At 46.3% G+C, this 17,500-nt stretch overlaps 1 protein-coding gene across 1 annotated transcript in view; it reads left to right on the top strand.

Moving 5' to 3' along the window:
- LOC138349713 (putative neural-cadherin 2) overlaps nucleotides 1-17,500 on the top strand; it is a 419,993-nt gene that overhangs the window by 379,031 nt on the left and 23,462 nt on the right. The window contains exons 19-26 of the mRNA XM_069339617.1: nucleotides 1-48; nucleotides 795-986; nucleotides 2,466-2,644; nucleotides 2,821-3,010; nucleotides 3,828-3,937; nucleotides 5,157-5,285; nucleotides 11,524-11,730; nucleotides 12,606-12,857. The exon at nucleotides 1-48 is cut by the window's left edge and continues 114 nt beyond it. Coding sequence (XP_069195718.1) covers nucleotides 1-48; nucleotides 795-986; nucleotides 2,466-2,644; nucleotides 2,821-3,010; nucleotides 3,828-3,937; nucleotides 5,157-5,285; nucleotides 11,524-11,730; nucleotides 12,606-12,857 — 1,307 coding nt within the window. The remainder of the gene's footprint in view (nucleotides 49-794; nucleotides 987-2,465; nucleotides 2,645-2,820; nucleotides 3,011-3,827; nucleotides 3,938-5,156; nucleotides 5,286-11,523; nucleotides 11,731-12,605; nucleotides 12,858-17,500) is intronic.

The following is a 17,500-nucleotide window of genomic DNA, read 5'->3' as shown; positions in this document are numbered from 1 at the left end:
GACCCTCTCCTTCACGCCCCTCGGCTACACCACCACCATCTCCCTCAGGTATATGACTGCTCTCAGGTGTGACGCATCTCTCTCAGGTATGTGGCACCTCTCTCAGGTGTGACTCACCTCTCTCAGGTATGTGGCACCTCTCTCAGGTGTGACGCACCTCTCTCAGGTATGTGGCACCCCTCTCAGGTGAAGCGCATCTCTCTCAGGTATGTGGCACCTCTCCCAGGAATGAGAAAGTCGTCGTTCATGCAATTATGATAACATTCCTTGAATTACAGAATACCTGTTTCAGATATCATGTGTGTGAAGTGTCCTAACACGTCAGCCACAACAACATATTACCTAAAATCCCAGTCATGTATTTATCATTGTCTACTGGAAATAAATGGTTCTCACTGTAACTAGCAAAGCTACACGGACATCCAGAGAGAGGGTATAGTTCTGGTGCCCTAATGTATCGCATACTCTGATATACATCGGGAATGCTTACTTTATCGCCCACATGCAGAGCATTTGACCCTAATAAGCGACATGTAATCAAAGGTCAGCATCGGTCGACCCACGTACACAGGTGGTAGGAGTGTCTCGTGTCCCATGTACACAGGTGGTGGGAGTGTCTCGTGCCCCACGTACACAGGTGTTAGGAGTGTATCGTGCCCCACGTACACAGGTGTTAGGAGTGTCTCTTGCCTCACGTACACAGGTAGTAGGGGTGTCTCGTGCCCCACGTACACAGGTGTTAGGAGTGTATCGTGCCTCACGTACACAGGTGATAACAAGTGTTCCTGCCGCAGGTTCAGGACGTGGAGGAGAGGAGGAGAACTGGTGGTGATGACGTCAAAACATGGGCGGGACATGTGGGCGGTGGAGATGGTGGGCGGCCGCGTGTGTGTGGTGCTGCGTCTCCACCCGCGACCCACCACCTCCCTCTGTCTCTCCCGGGCCGCCCTCGCTGACGGCCGCTGGCACTCTCTCCTTGCTGCAAGGTACACGCGCTCTCTTATTGCCTCTCTCTCCTTCTAGTGATGCATACAATTACTGATGTTACATCTTACCACTGTAACATTGTCACTTGTTCCTCTAGCACTGTAACATTGACACTTGTTCCTCTAGCACTGTAACATTGTCACTTGTTCCTCTAGCACTGTAACATTGACACTTGTTCCTCTAGCACTGTAACATTGACACTTGTTCCTCTAGCACTGTAACATTGTCACTTGTTCCTCTAGCACTGTAACATTGACACTTGTTCCTCTAGCACTGTAACATTGACACTTGTTCCTCTAGCACTGTAACATTGTCACTTGTTCCTCTAGCACTGTAACATTGTCACTTGTTCCTCTAGCACTGTAACATTGTCACTTGTTCCTCTAGCACTGTAACATTGTCACTTGTTCCTCTAGCACTGTAACATTGACACTTGTTCCTCTAGCACTGTAACATTGTCACTTGTTCCTCTAGCACTGTAACATTGACACTTGTTCCTCTAACACTGTAACATTGACACTTGTTCCTCTAGCACTGTAACATTGTCACTTGTTCCTCTAGCACTGTAACATTGTCACTTGTTCCTCTAGCACTGTAACATTGTCACTTGTTCCTCTAGCACTGTAACATTGTCACTTGTTCCTCTAGCACTGTAACATTGACACTTGTTCCTCTAGCACTGTAACATTGACACTTGTTCCTCTAGCACTGTAACATTGGTACACTATTTCAGTCACTGCAATCCTGGCATTTTATCACTGTAATACTGGTATTGTATCACTGTAATACAGGCTTTGTATCACTGTAATACATTCATTGTATCACTGTAATACATTCATTGTATCACTGTAATATATTCATTGTATCAATGTAATACGGGGATTGTATCACTGTAATACAGGCTTTAGTCTATTTTCTGTAATACATTCATTGTATCACTGTAATATATTCATTGTATCACTGTAATACATTCATTGTATAACTGTAATACATTCATATTATCAATGTAAGACATTCATTGTATCACTGTAATACATTCATTGTATCACTGTAATACATTCATTGTATCACTGTAACACATTTATTGTATCAATGTAATACAGGCATTGCATCACAGTAATACAAGTACTCTCTTTATTCCTCTAAAACTAGTGCCGTATTATTTTCATTTAATAAATATATTAATGTTTTATGGACATTGTTATTCTACTGCTTTAACATTAACATTGTAGAGCTTGCATTGTTTGACTGTAATACTCACTATAATATGGTCTGTAATACTGTCCCTGTAATACTCTCCCTGTAATACTGTCCTTGTAATACTGTCCTTGTAACTCTGTCACTGAATTATTGGCATTTTGTTACTTTATCTTTTCTTTGCTTTATTTTATAAAATTTGCCTTTAAACTAATTTATTCACAACAAAAGAGAAAATGTGAGCGGGCCTTGTAGGTCAGTAAGAGGTGTGTCCCTGGCAGGTACGGCTCTGCGGTCTTCCTGACGGCTGACGACGGCGACGGGGACCTGTACAACGCCTCGGTGGTGCTGGAGGGACGCCAGCTGCTGCAGGTGGACGGCCAGGAGGGCGTCCACGTGGGAGGCACGCCCGAGTATGCTGGAGTCACCGTGTTCAGCATGCACAGAGACTATTACAATGGTTAGTGTTAAACTGGGTATATATATATATATATATATATATATATATATATATATATATATATATATATATATATATATATATATATATATATATATATATATATATATATATATATATATATATGAGGGAGTGGGATAGAAATATAATATTACTCCTGACCATTACCACTTCAGGATGTATGGACGATCTGAGGATCTCCGGGCGGAGGATACCACTACCGCCAATGGTCAACAGCACAGCCTGGGGTCAGGCCAGCGTGTTCCAGGGCGTCGAGCAAGGGTGTGGGGCTCCTCCTGCATGTGCCAACGTCTCCTGCAGGCCCCCGCTCTCCTGCGTCGACACCTGGAGGTCCTACCATTGCGGGTCTGTACACAACAATTCTCTGGTGTCCATCGCAGTCAGTTTTAAACTTTCCCAATAACATACTTTTTTGTTGTTCTCTTAAATTGTTCTTCTCGTAAAACGTTAGTCTCATAAATTCTTGTTGTCCTCCATTGTAATTACCCGGAATAACAGATTGCTGCTCTGGACGCATATTTCTATAATTAGATACCAATTGTTACACAAATTATTGTACTATTCTAAATCTCGGGCAAGTTGGCAGCTTTATTTAATTTTTGTCCTCCCACTGTCCACTCTTAACACGGATTAATTATTATTTAGTTAATATGTAATACCTCTTTGAGGTCTTAAAAGTCGATTTAATGAATGGCCTCTGATGTGTATTACACTTAAAATATGGATGTATATTTATTTACATATTTCCTTATTTATATATGAAGTTAAAAGCTGGTAGTGACAGGTGTGGTCATCACAGGTGTGGGGGGGCTCATAGTGACAGGTGTGGTCATCACAGATTTGGTGAGGGCTGGTAGTGACAGGTGTAGTCATCACTGGTGAGGTGATTGGGCTGATAGTGACATGTGTGGTCATCACAAGTGTGATCAAGGGTTGGTAATTACATGTGTGGTCATCACAGGTGTGGTGAGGGGCTGGTAGTGACATGTGTGGTCATCACAGGTGTAATGAGGAGCTGGTAGTGACAGGTGTGGTGAGGGGCTGATAGTGACAGGTGTGGTGAAGGGCTGGTAGTGACATGTATGGTCATCACAGGTGTGGTGAGGGGCTGATAGTGACAGGTGTGGTGAAGGGCTGGTAGTGACAGGTGTGGTCGTCACAGGTGTGGTGAGGGCCGGGCTCTGAGCAGAAGTGAGAAGACTTGTGGGGACGAGGACGAGTGTGTGTGGCGACCATGTCTTAACGGAGGCACCTGCTTCAACACTCAGCCAGGTGAGGCATCCTTGTCTTAACGGAGGCACCTGCTTCAACACCCAGCCAGGTGAGGCTTCCTTGTCTTAACGGAGGCACCTGCTTCAACACCCAGCCAGGTGAGGCGTCCTTGTCTTAACGGAGGCACCTGCTTCAACACTCAGCCAGGTGAGGTGTCCTTGTCTTAACGGAGGCACCTGCTTCAACACCCAGCCAGGTGAGGCGTCCTTGTCTTAACGGAGGCACCTGCTTCAACACTCAGCCAGGTGAGGCGTCCTTGTCTTAACGGAGGCACCTGCTTCAACACTCAGCCAGGTGAGGCGTCCTTGTCTTAACGGAGGCACCTGCTTCAACACCCAGCCAGCTGAGCCGTTCTTATGGGCCCATCCCTTGTGGCGCCCCCTCCTTTGTTGGCCCCGTCCCGTGTGAGCCCCTCCATCATGGGGCCCTCCCTTGTAGGCCACCTCTCGTTTGGGCCCCTTGTGAGCCTCCCCTCTTGTGGGCCCCTCTCGTGTGGGTCCCTGTCCCTTGAGGGCCCCATCCTTGTGGTTCCCTTCCTTGTGGTCCCCATCCCTTGTGGACCCCTCCCTTGTGAGCCCCGTCTTTGTGGGCCCCTCCCCTGTGGGGCCCCTCCCTTGTGGGGCCCGTCCCTTGTGGCCCCGTCTCTTGTGGTCCCAACCCTTGTTGTACACTACTTTTTGGGGTCCTTCCTCTTGGGTCCCTCCCTCGTGGGCCCCTCCCTTGTGGGCCCCTTTATCGTGGGACCCTCCCTTGTGGGGCCCTTCCCTTGTAAGCCCCTACCTTGTGAGGCACTCCCTTGTGGGAGCCCCTCCGATGTGGGGCCCCTCCCTTGTGGGGCCCCTCCCTTGTGGGGCCCCTCCCTTGTTAGGCCATACCTTGTGAGCCCCCCTCTCATATGGGCCCCTCCCTTGTGGGCCCATACACCTGATTTGGACTGCCTATTCATCCACCTGACGGATTGCATATCCCTCTAACTTGGACTCATCCCATTTCTCCTCGAAAGCCTATTCATCCTCCTGATTTGCATTGCCTACTCTTCCAACTAACTTGGACTGTCTACTCATCGTATTCATCTTCTATAATTGACTAGAAATTTGCCACTACTTTCTATGTTTCTAATGTTCATGAGTGAAATTCTGTTCTACCTAATAATGAGACGTGTAGATTTTTTCTTTCTTTTAGGTTACCCTCGTCTAATAGTATTCCGTTCTCTGTGAAGGCTTCATGTGTGCGTGTCCGGCGGGGTTCAGCGGACAACACTGTCACCTGCTGGACGTGGGGGAGACTTCACTAAAACTGCCGCTCGGGATACTGGTGACCATTGTCGTCTGGTGCACATTTCTCCTGCGTGAGTATATCTACCTGTTAAATTCACTCTGTATATGCTGCTTTGGTGATGTGTAGCAATCCACTTCTTTAACATTGTGACAATTGTTTTTTATTGAGAAGTTTATTTTGTAATTGCTTATGCCTCCAAATTATAGAAAATTGCTATTATTTCTTAAACGTTGCTTTAGTGACTGCTGGACGCCTTTAAGTCCGGCTGGGACGTCATCGGAAGCTTCAAAAGGGTCACGTTTCTGATTGATCTCCAAAAAGGTTTTACCAAGTTTATCTTCTGTCTGCATTTGAGAGAGCAGGGACACCATAGCGCACTACCACAGACGAGACTGTCCCTAGGAGATAAAGTTCTCTGTGGGGAAGAACAAAGCCAGGTGGGAGACAGGGAGGATCCCCAAAAGATACTAATCCCACCACTGCACATAAAATTTGGGCTTTGAAACAAGTTGTCACAATGCTATATAAGAAGTCAGAAGCCTTCGAGTTCCTGCAAGATTTCTTTCTAAAAAGTCTTAGGCAATGGTCAAAGACGGTGTCTTCATAAGACCAACAGATAAAAATAGATCGTAGAGTGTAAGGAATTCCCCAAAGAAGGCCACTAAGAAAGAAATGTGTCGTGAGTAAATTTTTTCATCAAATCCCAGCGCATGTACTTGTTGCGCTGAGCCTATAAGAGTGAGAAAACTTGAATGGTACCAAAGGCAATAAATAACCAAGAACTCTATGACCAGACCAGGATTCGAATCTGCGTTTCCAGCGCTCATCACACTCAATCATTCCAGCGGAATATGGGCGATATATACACACAACTTAAAGTTTTGTTTTATATTATTTTAAAAAGTAATATAAAACACAGAAAAATTTTAACAATATTTTTTTTAATTCATATCTCGATATAATAAACTATATGATAAAACTACACATAATGTAATATTTATCATTAGACAGCTGGTATTTCACTGATATGTAGATAGTAATCAACATCATTAGACTACTGTCAGTGTAGGTCACACATTAGACTACTGTCAGTGTAGGTCACACATTAGACTACTGTCAGTGTAGGTCACATCATTAGACTACTGTCAGTGTAGGTCACACATTAGACTACTGTCAGTGTAGGCCACACATTAGACTACTGTCAGTATATGTCACACATTAGACTACTGTCAGTGTAGGTCACACATTAGACTACTGTCAGTGTAGGTCACACATTAGACTACTGTCAGTATAGGTCACACAATAGACTACTGTCAGTGTAGGTAACACATTAAACTACTGTCAGTGTAGGCCACACATTAGACTATTGTCAGTATAAATCACACATTAGACTACTGTCAGTGTAGGTCACACATTAGACTACTGTCAGTGTAGGCCACACATTAGACTACTGTCAGTATAGGTCACACATTGGATTACGGTCAGTGTAGGCTAAATTATTAGACTACTGTCAGTGTAGCCAACATCATTAGACTACTGTCAGTGTAGGCTAAATTATTAGACTACTGTCAGTGTAGGCCACATCATTAGACTACTGTCAGTGTAGGCCACATCATTAGACCACTGTCAGTGTAGGTCACATCATTAGACTACTGTCAGTGTAGGTCACACATTAGACTACTGTTAGTGTAGGACACATATTAGACTACTGTCAGTATACGTCACACATTAGACTGCTGTCAGTGTAGGCCACACTTTAGACTACTGTCAGTATATGTCACACATTAGACTACTGTCAGTGTAGGTCACACATTAGACTACTGTCAGTATAGGTCACACAATAGACTACTGTCAGTGTAGGTCACACATTAGACTACTGTCAGTGTAGGCCACACATTAGACTACTGTCAGTGTAGGTCACACATTAGACTACTGTCAGTGTAGGACACACATTAGACTACTGTCAGTGTAGGCCACATCATTAGACTACTGTCAGTGTAGGCCACACATTAGACTACTGTCAGTGTAGGCCACATTATTAGACTACTGTCACTGTAGACCACACATTAGACTACTGTCAGTGTAGGCCACATTATTAGACTACTGTCAGTGTAGGCCACACATTAGACTACTGTCAGTGTTGGCCACACATTAGACTACTGTCAGTGTAGGCCACATCATTAGACTACTGTCAGTGTAGGCCACATAATTAGACTACTGTCAGTGTAGGCCACATCATTAGACCACTGTCAGTGTAGGTCACATCATTAGACTACTGTCAGTGTAGGCCACATTATTAGACTACTGTCAGTGTAGGCCAAACATTAGACTACTGTGAGTATAGGTCACACATTAGCCTACGGTCAGTGTAGGCTAAATTATTAGACTACTGTCAGTGTAGGCCACATCATTAGACTACTGTCAGTGTAGGCCACACATTAGACTACGGTCAGTGTAGGTCACATCATTAGACTACTGTCAGTGTAGGTCACACATTAGACTACTGTTAGTGTAGGACACACATTAGACTACTGTCAGTGTAGGTCACACATTAGACTACTGTCAGTGTAGGACACACATTAGACTACTGTCAGTATACGTCACACATTAGACTACTGTCAGTGTAGGCCACACATTTGACTACTGTCAGTATATGTCACACATTAGACTACTGTCAGTGTAGGTCACACATTAGACTACTGTCAGTATAGGTCACACAATAGACTACTGTCAGTGTTGGTCACACATTAAACTACTGTCAGTGTAGGCCACACATTAGACTATTGTCAGTATAAATCACACATTAGACTACTGTCAGTGTAGGTCACACATTAGACTACTGTCAGTGTAGGCCACACATTAGACTACTGTCAGTATAGGTCACACATTGGACTACGGTCAGTGTAGGCTAAATTATTAGACTACTGTCAGTGTAGCCAACATCATTAGACTACTGTCAGTGTAGGCTAAATTATTAGACTACTGTCAGTGTAGGCCACATCATTAGACTACTGTCAGTGTAGGCCACATCATTAGACCACTGTCAGTGTAGGTCACATAATTAGACTACTGTCAGTGTAGGTCACACATTAGACTACTGTTAGTGTAGGACACATATTAGACTACTGTCAGTATACGTCACACATTAGACTACTGTCAGTGTAGGCCACACATTAGACTACTGTCAGTATATGTCACACATTAGACTACTGTCAGTGTAGGTCACACATTAGACTACTGTCAGTATAGGTCACACAATAGACTACTGTCAGTGTAGGTCACACATTAGAATACTGTCAGTGTAGGCCACACATTAGATTACTGTCAGTGTAGGTCACACATTAGAATACTGTCAGTGTAGGACACACATTAGACTACTGTCAGTGTAGGCCACATCATTAGACTACTGTCAGTGTAGGCCACACATTAGACTACTGTCAGTGTAGGCCACATTATTAGACTATTGTCACTGTAGACCACACATTAGACTACTGTCAGTGTAGGCCACATTATTAGACTACTGTCAGTGTAGGCCACACATTAGACTACTGTCAGTGTAGGCCACATCATTAGACTACTGTCAGTGTAGGCCACATAATTAGACTACTGTCAGTGTAGGCCACATCATTAGACCACTGTCAGTGTAGGTCACATCATTAGACTACTGTCAGTGTAGGCCACATTATTAGACTACTGTCAGTGTAGGCCAAACATTAGACTACTGTGAGTATAGGTCACACATTAGCCTACGGTCAGTGTAGGCTAAATTATTAGACTACTGTCAGTGTAGGCCACATCATTAGACTACTGTCAGTGTAGGCCACACATTAGACTACGGTCAGTGTAGGTCACATCATTAGACTACTGTCAGTGTAGGTCACACATTAGACTACTGTTAGTGTAGGACACATATTAGACTACTGTCAGTATACGTCACACATTAGACTACTGTCAGTGTAGGCCACACATTAGACTACTGTCAGTATATGTCACACATTAGACTACTGTCAGTGTAGGTCACACATTAGACTACTGTCAGTATAGGTCACACAATAGACTACTGTCAGTGTAGGTCACACATTAGACTACTGTCAGTGTAGGCCACACATTAGACTACTGTCAGTGTAGGTCACACATTAGACTACTGTCAGTGTAGGACACACATTAGACTACTGTCAGTGTAGGCCACATCATTAGACTACTGGCAGTGTAGGCCACACATTAGACTACTGTCAGTGTAGGCCACACATTAGACTACTGTCAGTGTAGGCCACATCATTAGACTACTGTCAGTGTAGGCCACATAATTAGACTACTGTCAGTGTAGGCCACATCATTAGACCACTGTCAGTGTAGGTCACATCATTAGACTACTGTCAGTGTAGGCCACATTATTAGACTACTGTCAGTGTAGGCCAAACATTAGACTACTGTGAGTATAGGTCACACATTAGCCTACGGTCAGTGTAGGCTAAATTATTAGACTACTGTCAGTGTAGACCACATCATTAGACTACTGTCAGTGTAGGCCACACATTAGACTACTGTCAGTGTAGGCCACACATTAGACTACTGTCAGTGTAGGCCATATTATTAGACTACTGTCAGTGTATCTTGAGGTTATCTTGAGATGATTTCGGGGCTTTTTAGTGTCCCCGCGGCCCGGTCCTCGACCAGGCCTCCACCCCTAGGAAACAGCCCGTGACAGCTGACTAACACCCAGGTACCTATTTTACTGCTAGGTAACAGGGGCATAGGGTGAAAGAAACTCTGCCCATTGTTTCTCGCCGGCGCCTGGGATCGAACCCAGGACCACAGGATCACAAGTCCAGCGTGCTGTCCGCTCCGTGTAGGCCACATCATTAGACTACTGTCAGTGTAGGCCACATCATTACACCACTGTCAGTGTAGGCCACACATTAGACTACTGTCAGTGTAGGCCACACATTAGACTGTCAGTGTAGGCCACATCATTAGACTACTGTCAGTGTAGGCCACACAATAGACTACTGTCAGTGTAGGCCACATTATTAGACTACTGTCAGTGTAGGCCACATCATTAGACTACTGTCAGTGTAGGCCACACATTAGACTACTGTCAGTGTAGGCCACACATTAGACTACTGTCAGTGTAGGCCACATTATTAGACTACTGTCAGTGCAGGCCACATCATTAGACTACTGTCAGTGTAGGCCACACATTAGACTACTGTCAGTGTTGGCCACACATTAGACTACTGTCAGTGTAGGCCACACATTAGACTACTGTCAGTGTAGGTCACATCATTAGACTACTGTCAGTGTAGGCCACATCATTAGACTACTGTCAGTGTAGGCCACATTATTAGACCACTGTCAGTGTAGGCCACATTATTAGACTACTGTCAGTGTTGGCCACATCATTAGACTACTGTCAGTGTAGGCCACATTATTAGACTACTGTCAGTGTAGGCCACACATTAGACTACTGTGAGTATAGGCCACACATTAGACTACGGTCAGTGTAGGCTAAATTATTAGACTACTGTCAGTGTAGGCCACACATAAGACTACTGTCAGTGTAGGCCACACATTAGGCTACTGTCAGTGTAGGCCACACATTAGACTACTGTCAGTGTTGGCCACATCATTAGACTACTGTCAGTGTAGGTCACACATTAGACTACTGTCTGTGTAGGCCACACATTAGACTACTGTCAGTGTAGGTCACACATTAGACTACTGTCAGTGTAGGCCACATCATTATACTACTGTCAGTGTAGGCCACACATTAGACTACTGTCAGTGTAGGTCACATCATTAAACTACTGTCAGTGTAGGTCACATCATTAGACTACTGTCAGTGTAGGTCACATCATTAGATTACTGTCAGTGTAGGCCACACATTAGACTACTGTCAGTGAAGGCCACACATTAGACTACTGTCAGTGTAGGTCACACATTAGACTACTGTCAGTGTAGGCCACATCATTAGACTACTGTCAGTGTAGGCCACACATTAGACTACTGTCAGTGTAGGCCACATCATTAGACTACTGTCAGTGTGGGTCACATCACTAGACTGTCAGTGGGGGTATCCTCACTAGACTGTCAGTGTTGGCCACATCCCTAGACTGTCAGTGTGGGTCATCACTAGACTGTCTATGCAGGCCACATCATTAGACTGTCAGTGTGGGTCACATCACTAGACTCTCAATCTGGGTCACATCACTAGACTCTCAGTGTTGGTCTCATCATTAGACTGTCAGTATAGGTCACATCACTAGACTACTAAACCTTGAGGTCATCACGTGTTCCTCCCAAAACAGTGCTGATCTGCGCCTTTCTGCTGCATCAGCACCACCGCCGCTCTGCGCTGCGCAGAGGCGCCGCTGACAACAAGGAAGACGCCGTCAGCTGTAAGCAACAGGTTTCCCCGCCCTGCAACCACACGCCCAACCTGCTGGAGCTGCAGCTGTTGACGCCGCCCAAAGCCAACGGTCAGCCAGCCTGGACCAAGAATCCCAACATAGCAGGTATGTGGCCCTCCCCCCCCCTTCCAGCCTGGACCAAGAACCCCAACATAGCAGGTATGTGGCCCTCCCCCCTACCAGCCTGGACCAAGAACCCCAACATAGCAGGTATGTGGCCCTCCCCCCCCTTCCAGCCTGGACCAAGAATCCCAACATAGCAGGTATGTGGCCCTCCCCCCCTTCCAGCTGGACCAAGAAACCCAACATAGCAGGTATGTGGCCCTCCGCCTACCAGCCTGGACCAAGAACCCCAACATAGCAGGTATGTGGCCCTCCCCCCTACCAGCCTGGACCAAGAACCCCAACATAGCAGGTATGTGGCCCTCCCCCCTACCAGCCTGGACCAAGAACCCCAACATAGCAGGTATGTGGCCCTCCCCCCTACCAGCCTGGACTAAGAACCCCAACATAGCAGGTATGTGGCCCTCCCCCCTACCAGCCTGGACCAAGAACCCCAACATAGCAGGTATGTGGCCCTCCCCCCTACCAGCCTGGGCCAAGAACCCCAACATAGCAGGTATGTAGTCGTCCCCCTACCAGCCTGGAGCAAGAACCCCAGTATAGCAGGTATGTGGTCGTCCCCCTACCAGTCTGGACCAGGAACGTTAACCTATCAGGGTAGTAGCGTCTTGAGTTGCATTAAGCACCTGATCAAAGCCAACGAATGGCATTATCTCGGTAAGCATCAGAGAAGTCCTTCAGTACCATTCATAAGTGATGAAATATCTTTTATAGTTTCAGCTTTCATATGATATGCGGATCTATGTGCATAAATCGCTTGCCCTTGGAGAGAACTGTATTTATATCTTCATCTTGTCAGCTTATGTAAGTTTTTTTCTGAGAATGTTTTGTTTATTTCATTTAATAATATTGGGCAGGCGTAGATGTGCTGCAGGTGGACGCCGACTCTGAGACCAGCAGCATGGAGGACCAAAGACGGAGCGGGTTCTTAGTCCCTGCCCCGGACGTCGAGGGTGGATGCAAGAAATCCGGAGGGACGACGCTGGAGAATGGGAAGCAGAACGGCGTCGGCGGTAAGAGAGGTACCGGCAGTATCCCTCCCGCAAGGGACGACCTGAGGAATTATGCTTACGAAGGCGATGGCTCTTCTCCCGGATCACTGTCTTCCTGTGAGTTTGAACTGCTGTGTGTGGAAGACACATGATTTTGTTTTACATGTCTTAAGACCAGAGAAGTGTTTATTACACTAATAAACACTTGCAGAAACACACACACACACACACACACACACACACACACACACACAATCCTCCAATTTACCTCCAAAGACCAATCCTCTTTCTAATTTACGTAAATGATATGTTTACAGGAGTGGAATCATACATGTCGATGTTTGCAGATGACGCAAAATTAATGAGAAGAGTTGTGACAGACGAGGATTGTAGGATCCTCCAAGAGGACTTAAACAGGCTGCAGAGATGGTCAGAGAAATGGCTACTGGAGTTTAACACCAGTAAATGTAAAGTTATGGAAATGGGATCAGGTGACAGGAGACCAAAGGGACAGTACACAATGAAGGGGAACAGCCTACCTGTAACGATTCGAGAAAGAGACCTGGGAGTGGATGTGACACCTAATCTAACTCCTGAGGCACATATAAATAGGATAACGACAGCAGCGTACTCTACACTGGCGAAAATTAGAACTTCATTCAGAAACCTAAATGAGGAAGCTTTTAGGGCGCTTTACACTGCCTACGTGAGACCCGTCTTAGAGTATGCCGCGCCATCATGGAGCCCCCACCTGAAGAAACACATAAAGAAACTGGAGAAGGTTCAGAGGTTTGCGACGAGGCTTGTCCCAGAGCTACGAGGGATGGGATATGAAGAGCGGCTGAAGGAACTGAACCTTACGACACTAGAGAAAAGAAGGGAGAGAGGAGATATGATAGGGACATATAAAATACTCAGGGGAATTGACAAAGTGGAAATAGATCAAATGTTCACACGTAATAATAACAGAACGAGGGGACATGGGTGGAAACTGGAAACTCAGATGAGTCACAGAGATGTTAGGAAGTTTTCTTTTAGCGTGAGAGTAGTAGAAAAATGGAATGCACTTGGGGAACAGGTTGTGGAAGCAAATACTATTCATACTTTTAAAACTAGGTATGATAGGGAAATGGGACAGGAGTCATTGCTGTAAACAACCGATAGCTAGAAAGGCGGGATCCAAGAGTCAATGCTCGATCCTGCAAGCACATATAGGTGAGTACACACACACACACACACACACACACACACACACACACACACACACACACACTCACACACACACACTCTCTCACACACACACACACACACACACACACACACACACACACACACACACACACACACACACACACACACACACTCACACACACACACTCTCACACACACACACACACACACACACTCTCACACACACACTTGTCTTGTGACCATCGTGTTGGGTGGACGTGGGTTGGGAGCTCCTGTCTCACTAGTTGAGTGGGAGGGGTAATCAGGCAACTTCGAAGTGAAAAAGTGTGTACAAGTGAATGAAAAAACCTTGAGTTTTGGCCAGAGCCATAAGGTAGTGAAGAAAAACAGTTTAAATAGCGTAATTCAAAATAGTTGAGGAAGTAATTGTGGCAGTGTGGGAGCAGACCTCACCGACCTCTGACCGCGTGACCTCACCCCGGCAGCAACCTTCTACCACCACGCGGGACGACGCTTGGAGATTCACTCACCTATTGTGTTAGCAGGACGGTAAGATACTTGGAACCCCTGTGGGTAAGGTTGCAGTATAGCAATGACTAGGTCAGGAAGGGTGTCTAGGTCCAACAGTATTATGATTGAGGAAGAAGATAGGTTTGTGGAGAAGATGATTGGGAAATTTGTAGAGAAGAGGGATGTTTGGATAGGTGATCTAATCCAGGGGATTAAAAGTGAAGTCTTTAATAAGATACAGGGCGAGGTTCAAAGACTCAAACAAGAGTTTATGGATTATATTCAAGAGGAAATCAGGAAGAGCAGGGTAGAATGGCAAGGAGAAATATCTAGGCTTACTAATGAATTTGGCAGGAATAAGGGAAGCTTGGCAGGGGAAGGGGGAGTAGTAGTAGGTGGAGTAGCGGGTGTAGGAGGGGTGGGGGTCAGCCAGGGAGAGGGCCACCAGCATGACCATGAACTGAGAAAGAGGACAATCATAATCCATGGATTACTTGAAGCCAGGGCACCATCGAGGCAGGAAAGGATGGAGGTTGAGGATTTGGAACTACAGGGGATCTTGAGAGACATGAGAGCCCAGATGGCAGGGAATGAGGTGCAAGTCCACCGACGCATTGGACCATACAACTGTAACAGGAAACGACCTGTCCTGGTACAGTTCACTAACGAAGAGGCAGTGGATTACATACTGCATCACAAACACCTACTCAGAGGTAGCGAAAATTACTACAACGTATTTATTGACAAATTCATGACGAAGGAGGAACAGATTGCCCACAGAGCAAGCAAACAACAGTACGACTCTTCCCATTTGAGCGCAGCTACACACCCCAGTGCTAAACCACCCCATGCTAACCAGCTCACACGTGCTTCTCAGGTCACCCCTTTCCCAAATCAGCCGCCCCTGCTTATCTCCCCAGCACATCCCTTGACCCCTCTGACCCCACTGGAGTCAAATTCATCCCACATTCCAAGGACCCCCTCATCACCTCAGCCCCCAAAACCCGTCCAGCCCTCATCCCCTCAACCCCCAAAACCCACCCAGCTCTCATCCCCTCAACCCCCAAAACCCATCCAGACCTCATCCCCTCAACCCCAAGAACCCACCCAGACCTCATCCTCTCAACACCCAAAGCCTACCCAGCCCTCACCCCTCCTCATCCCCTCTCCTTCCATGTGACCCCCCACCCTTGCGAGGGAGGTGGGAGGTCCCCCCCACCCCCTCTATCCTTCCCCCTCCCAACCTCTCAACCTCTATCTGTCTCCCAACCTTACGCTATCTCCCAACCCCTCTATGCCCTCCCCAATCTTCAGACCCAGTATGCCCTTCCTACTCCAGACCTACCTACCCAGGCCCTACCCCAGACCCTCCTACCTACCTTCCTAGAAGCCCAGCCCCCAGTAGCCCCCCAAGCACTCTTTCTGAACACCCCCCTCCTGAACTCTTTCACCCCCTATACACCCCCCGGACCCCCCCAGACACCCCCCGGATCCCCCCGGACATCCCCCGGACCCTCCCCGCCCCCAGTCATCCCCCAGACACCCCCCAGATCCCCCAGATCCCCTCTGCCCCCAGTCACCCCCCAGACATCCCCCAGATCCCCCCAGACCCCCAGAGAAAGGGAGAACTCTGGTACAAGAGTTTCCATGAAGAATCTCAAGGTTTGGTACACCAATGCTGATGGGGTATCTAATAAAGCAGAAGAGATAAAAGAAAGAGTGAGTGAAGCAGATCCTGACATAGTTGCAATTGTGGAAACTAAAATTAATGACATGATCTCAGATGCAATCTTTCCGGAAGGGTACCAGGTGATACGAAAAGAGAGGACACAGAGACAGGGAGGGGGAGTAGCACTCCTAATAAAGCGGAAATGGAAGTTTGAAGACCTGGGAAATCGAGTTACCAATGAGTGCACAAGCTTCATACATGGAACTCTGACAGTAGATGGGAGGAAGATTGTGATCCTGGTAATCTACAATCCCCCACCAAACAGTAGAAGACCCAGGCAGGAGTATGATGACAACAACAAAGCATGTATAGATGAACTGCAGAAGGCAGCAACACTAGCCCACAGAATGAGAGCGAAGCTGCTGATCATGGGGGACCTAAATCATGGAGAGATAAATTGGGAATCAAGGAATCCCCATGGAGGGGACGAAACGTGGGGAGCAAAATTAGTAGATGTTATAGACAGGAATTTCCTGACACAACATGTGAAGGAAGACACAAGGGAAAGAGGAGGAGATGCACCGAGCCTATTAGACCTGATTTTCACCCAGAACGTAGAAGATATCGAGAATTTAGAGCATGAAATACCTCTAGGGGCCAGTGACCATTGTGTCCTAGTCTTTGACTACATGATGGAATTCAAACTTATGACCATGGGACAAGAGATCTGGGAAAGGAGAGCTGACTACAGGAAAGGGGACTATATGAGGATAAGGGACTATCTGGGTGAAGTGCAGTGGGAGGAAGAAATTAGAGGAAAAACAGTCCAAGATATGATGGACCTAGTCATACAGAAATGCCAGGAGGCCGAAGAGAGATTTATACCAACGGTAAAGGGAAAAAATAAGAAGGAATATAATAACCCATGGTTTAATAGACAGTGTCAGGAAGCAAAAATGGCCAGCAGACGGGAGTGGAGGAAGTACAGAAGACAAAGAACAGAGGACAACAGAAGCAGATACAACAGAGCTAGGAACGATTACATTAACATAAGACGAACATCGGAAAGGGACTATGAGAACGATATTGCAATCAAAGCGAAAAAACAACCCAAGTTACTACACAGTCATATAAGAAGAAAAATGTCGGTGAACGACCAAGTGACAAGACTAAGGAAGACAGAGGGGGCATATACTGAAAGTGACAAGGAAATCTGCGAGGCACTGAATGCCAGTTTCCATGGAGTGTTCACTACCGAGCCTGAGCAGCTCCCATTGTTGGAAGGGGTTACCCTAGATGAAAGACTATCAGATATAGAGGTGACAGCAGAGGAGGTAATGAAACAGTTGACAACTCTAGATGCAACTAAAGCAGTTGGACCAGACAAAGT

This window comes from Procambarus clarkii, chromosome 42 (genome assembly GCF_040958095.1).
Source record: "Procambarus clarkii isolate CNS0578487 chromosome 42, FALCON_Pclarkii_2.0, whole genome shotgun sequence".
Taxonomy (NCBI): Eukaryota; Metazoa; Arthropoda; class Malacostraca; order Decapoda; family Cambaridae; genus Procambarus; species Procambarus clarkii.
The sequence above is the reverse complement of the archived record's forward strand: the minus strand, read 5'-3'. Positions and strand labels throughout refer to the sequence as shown.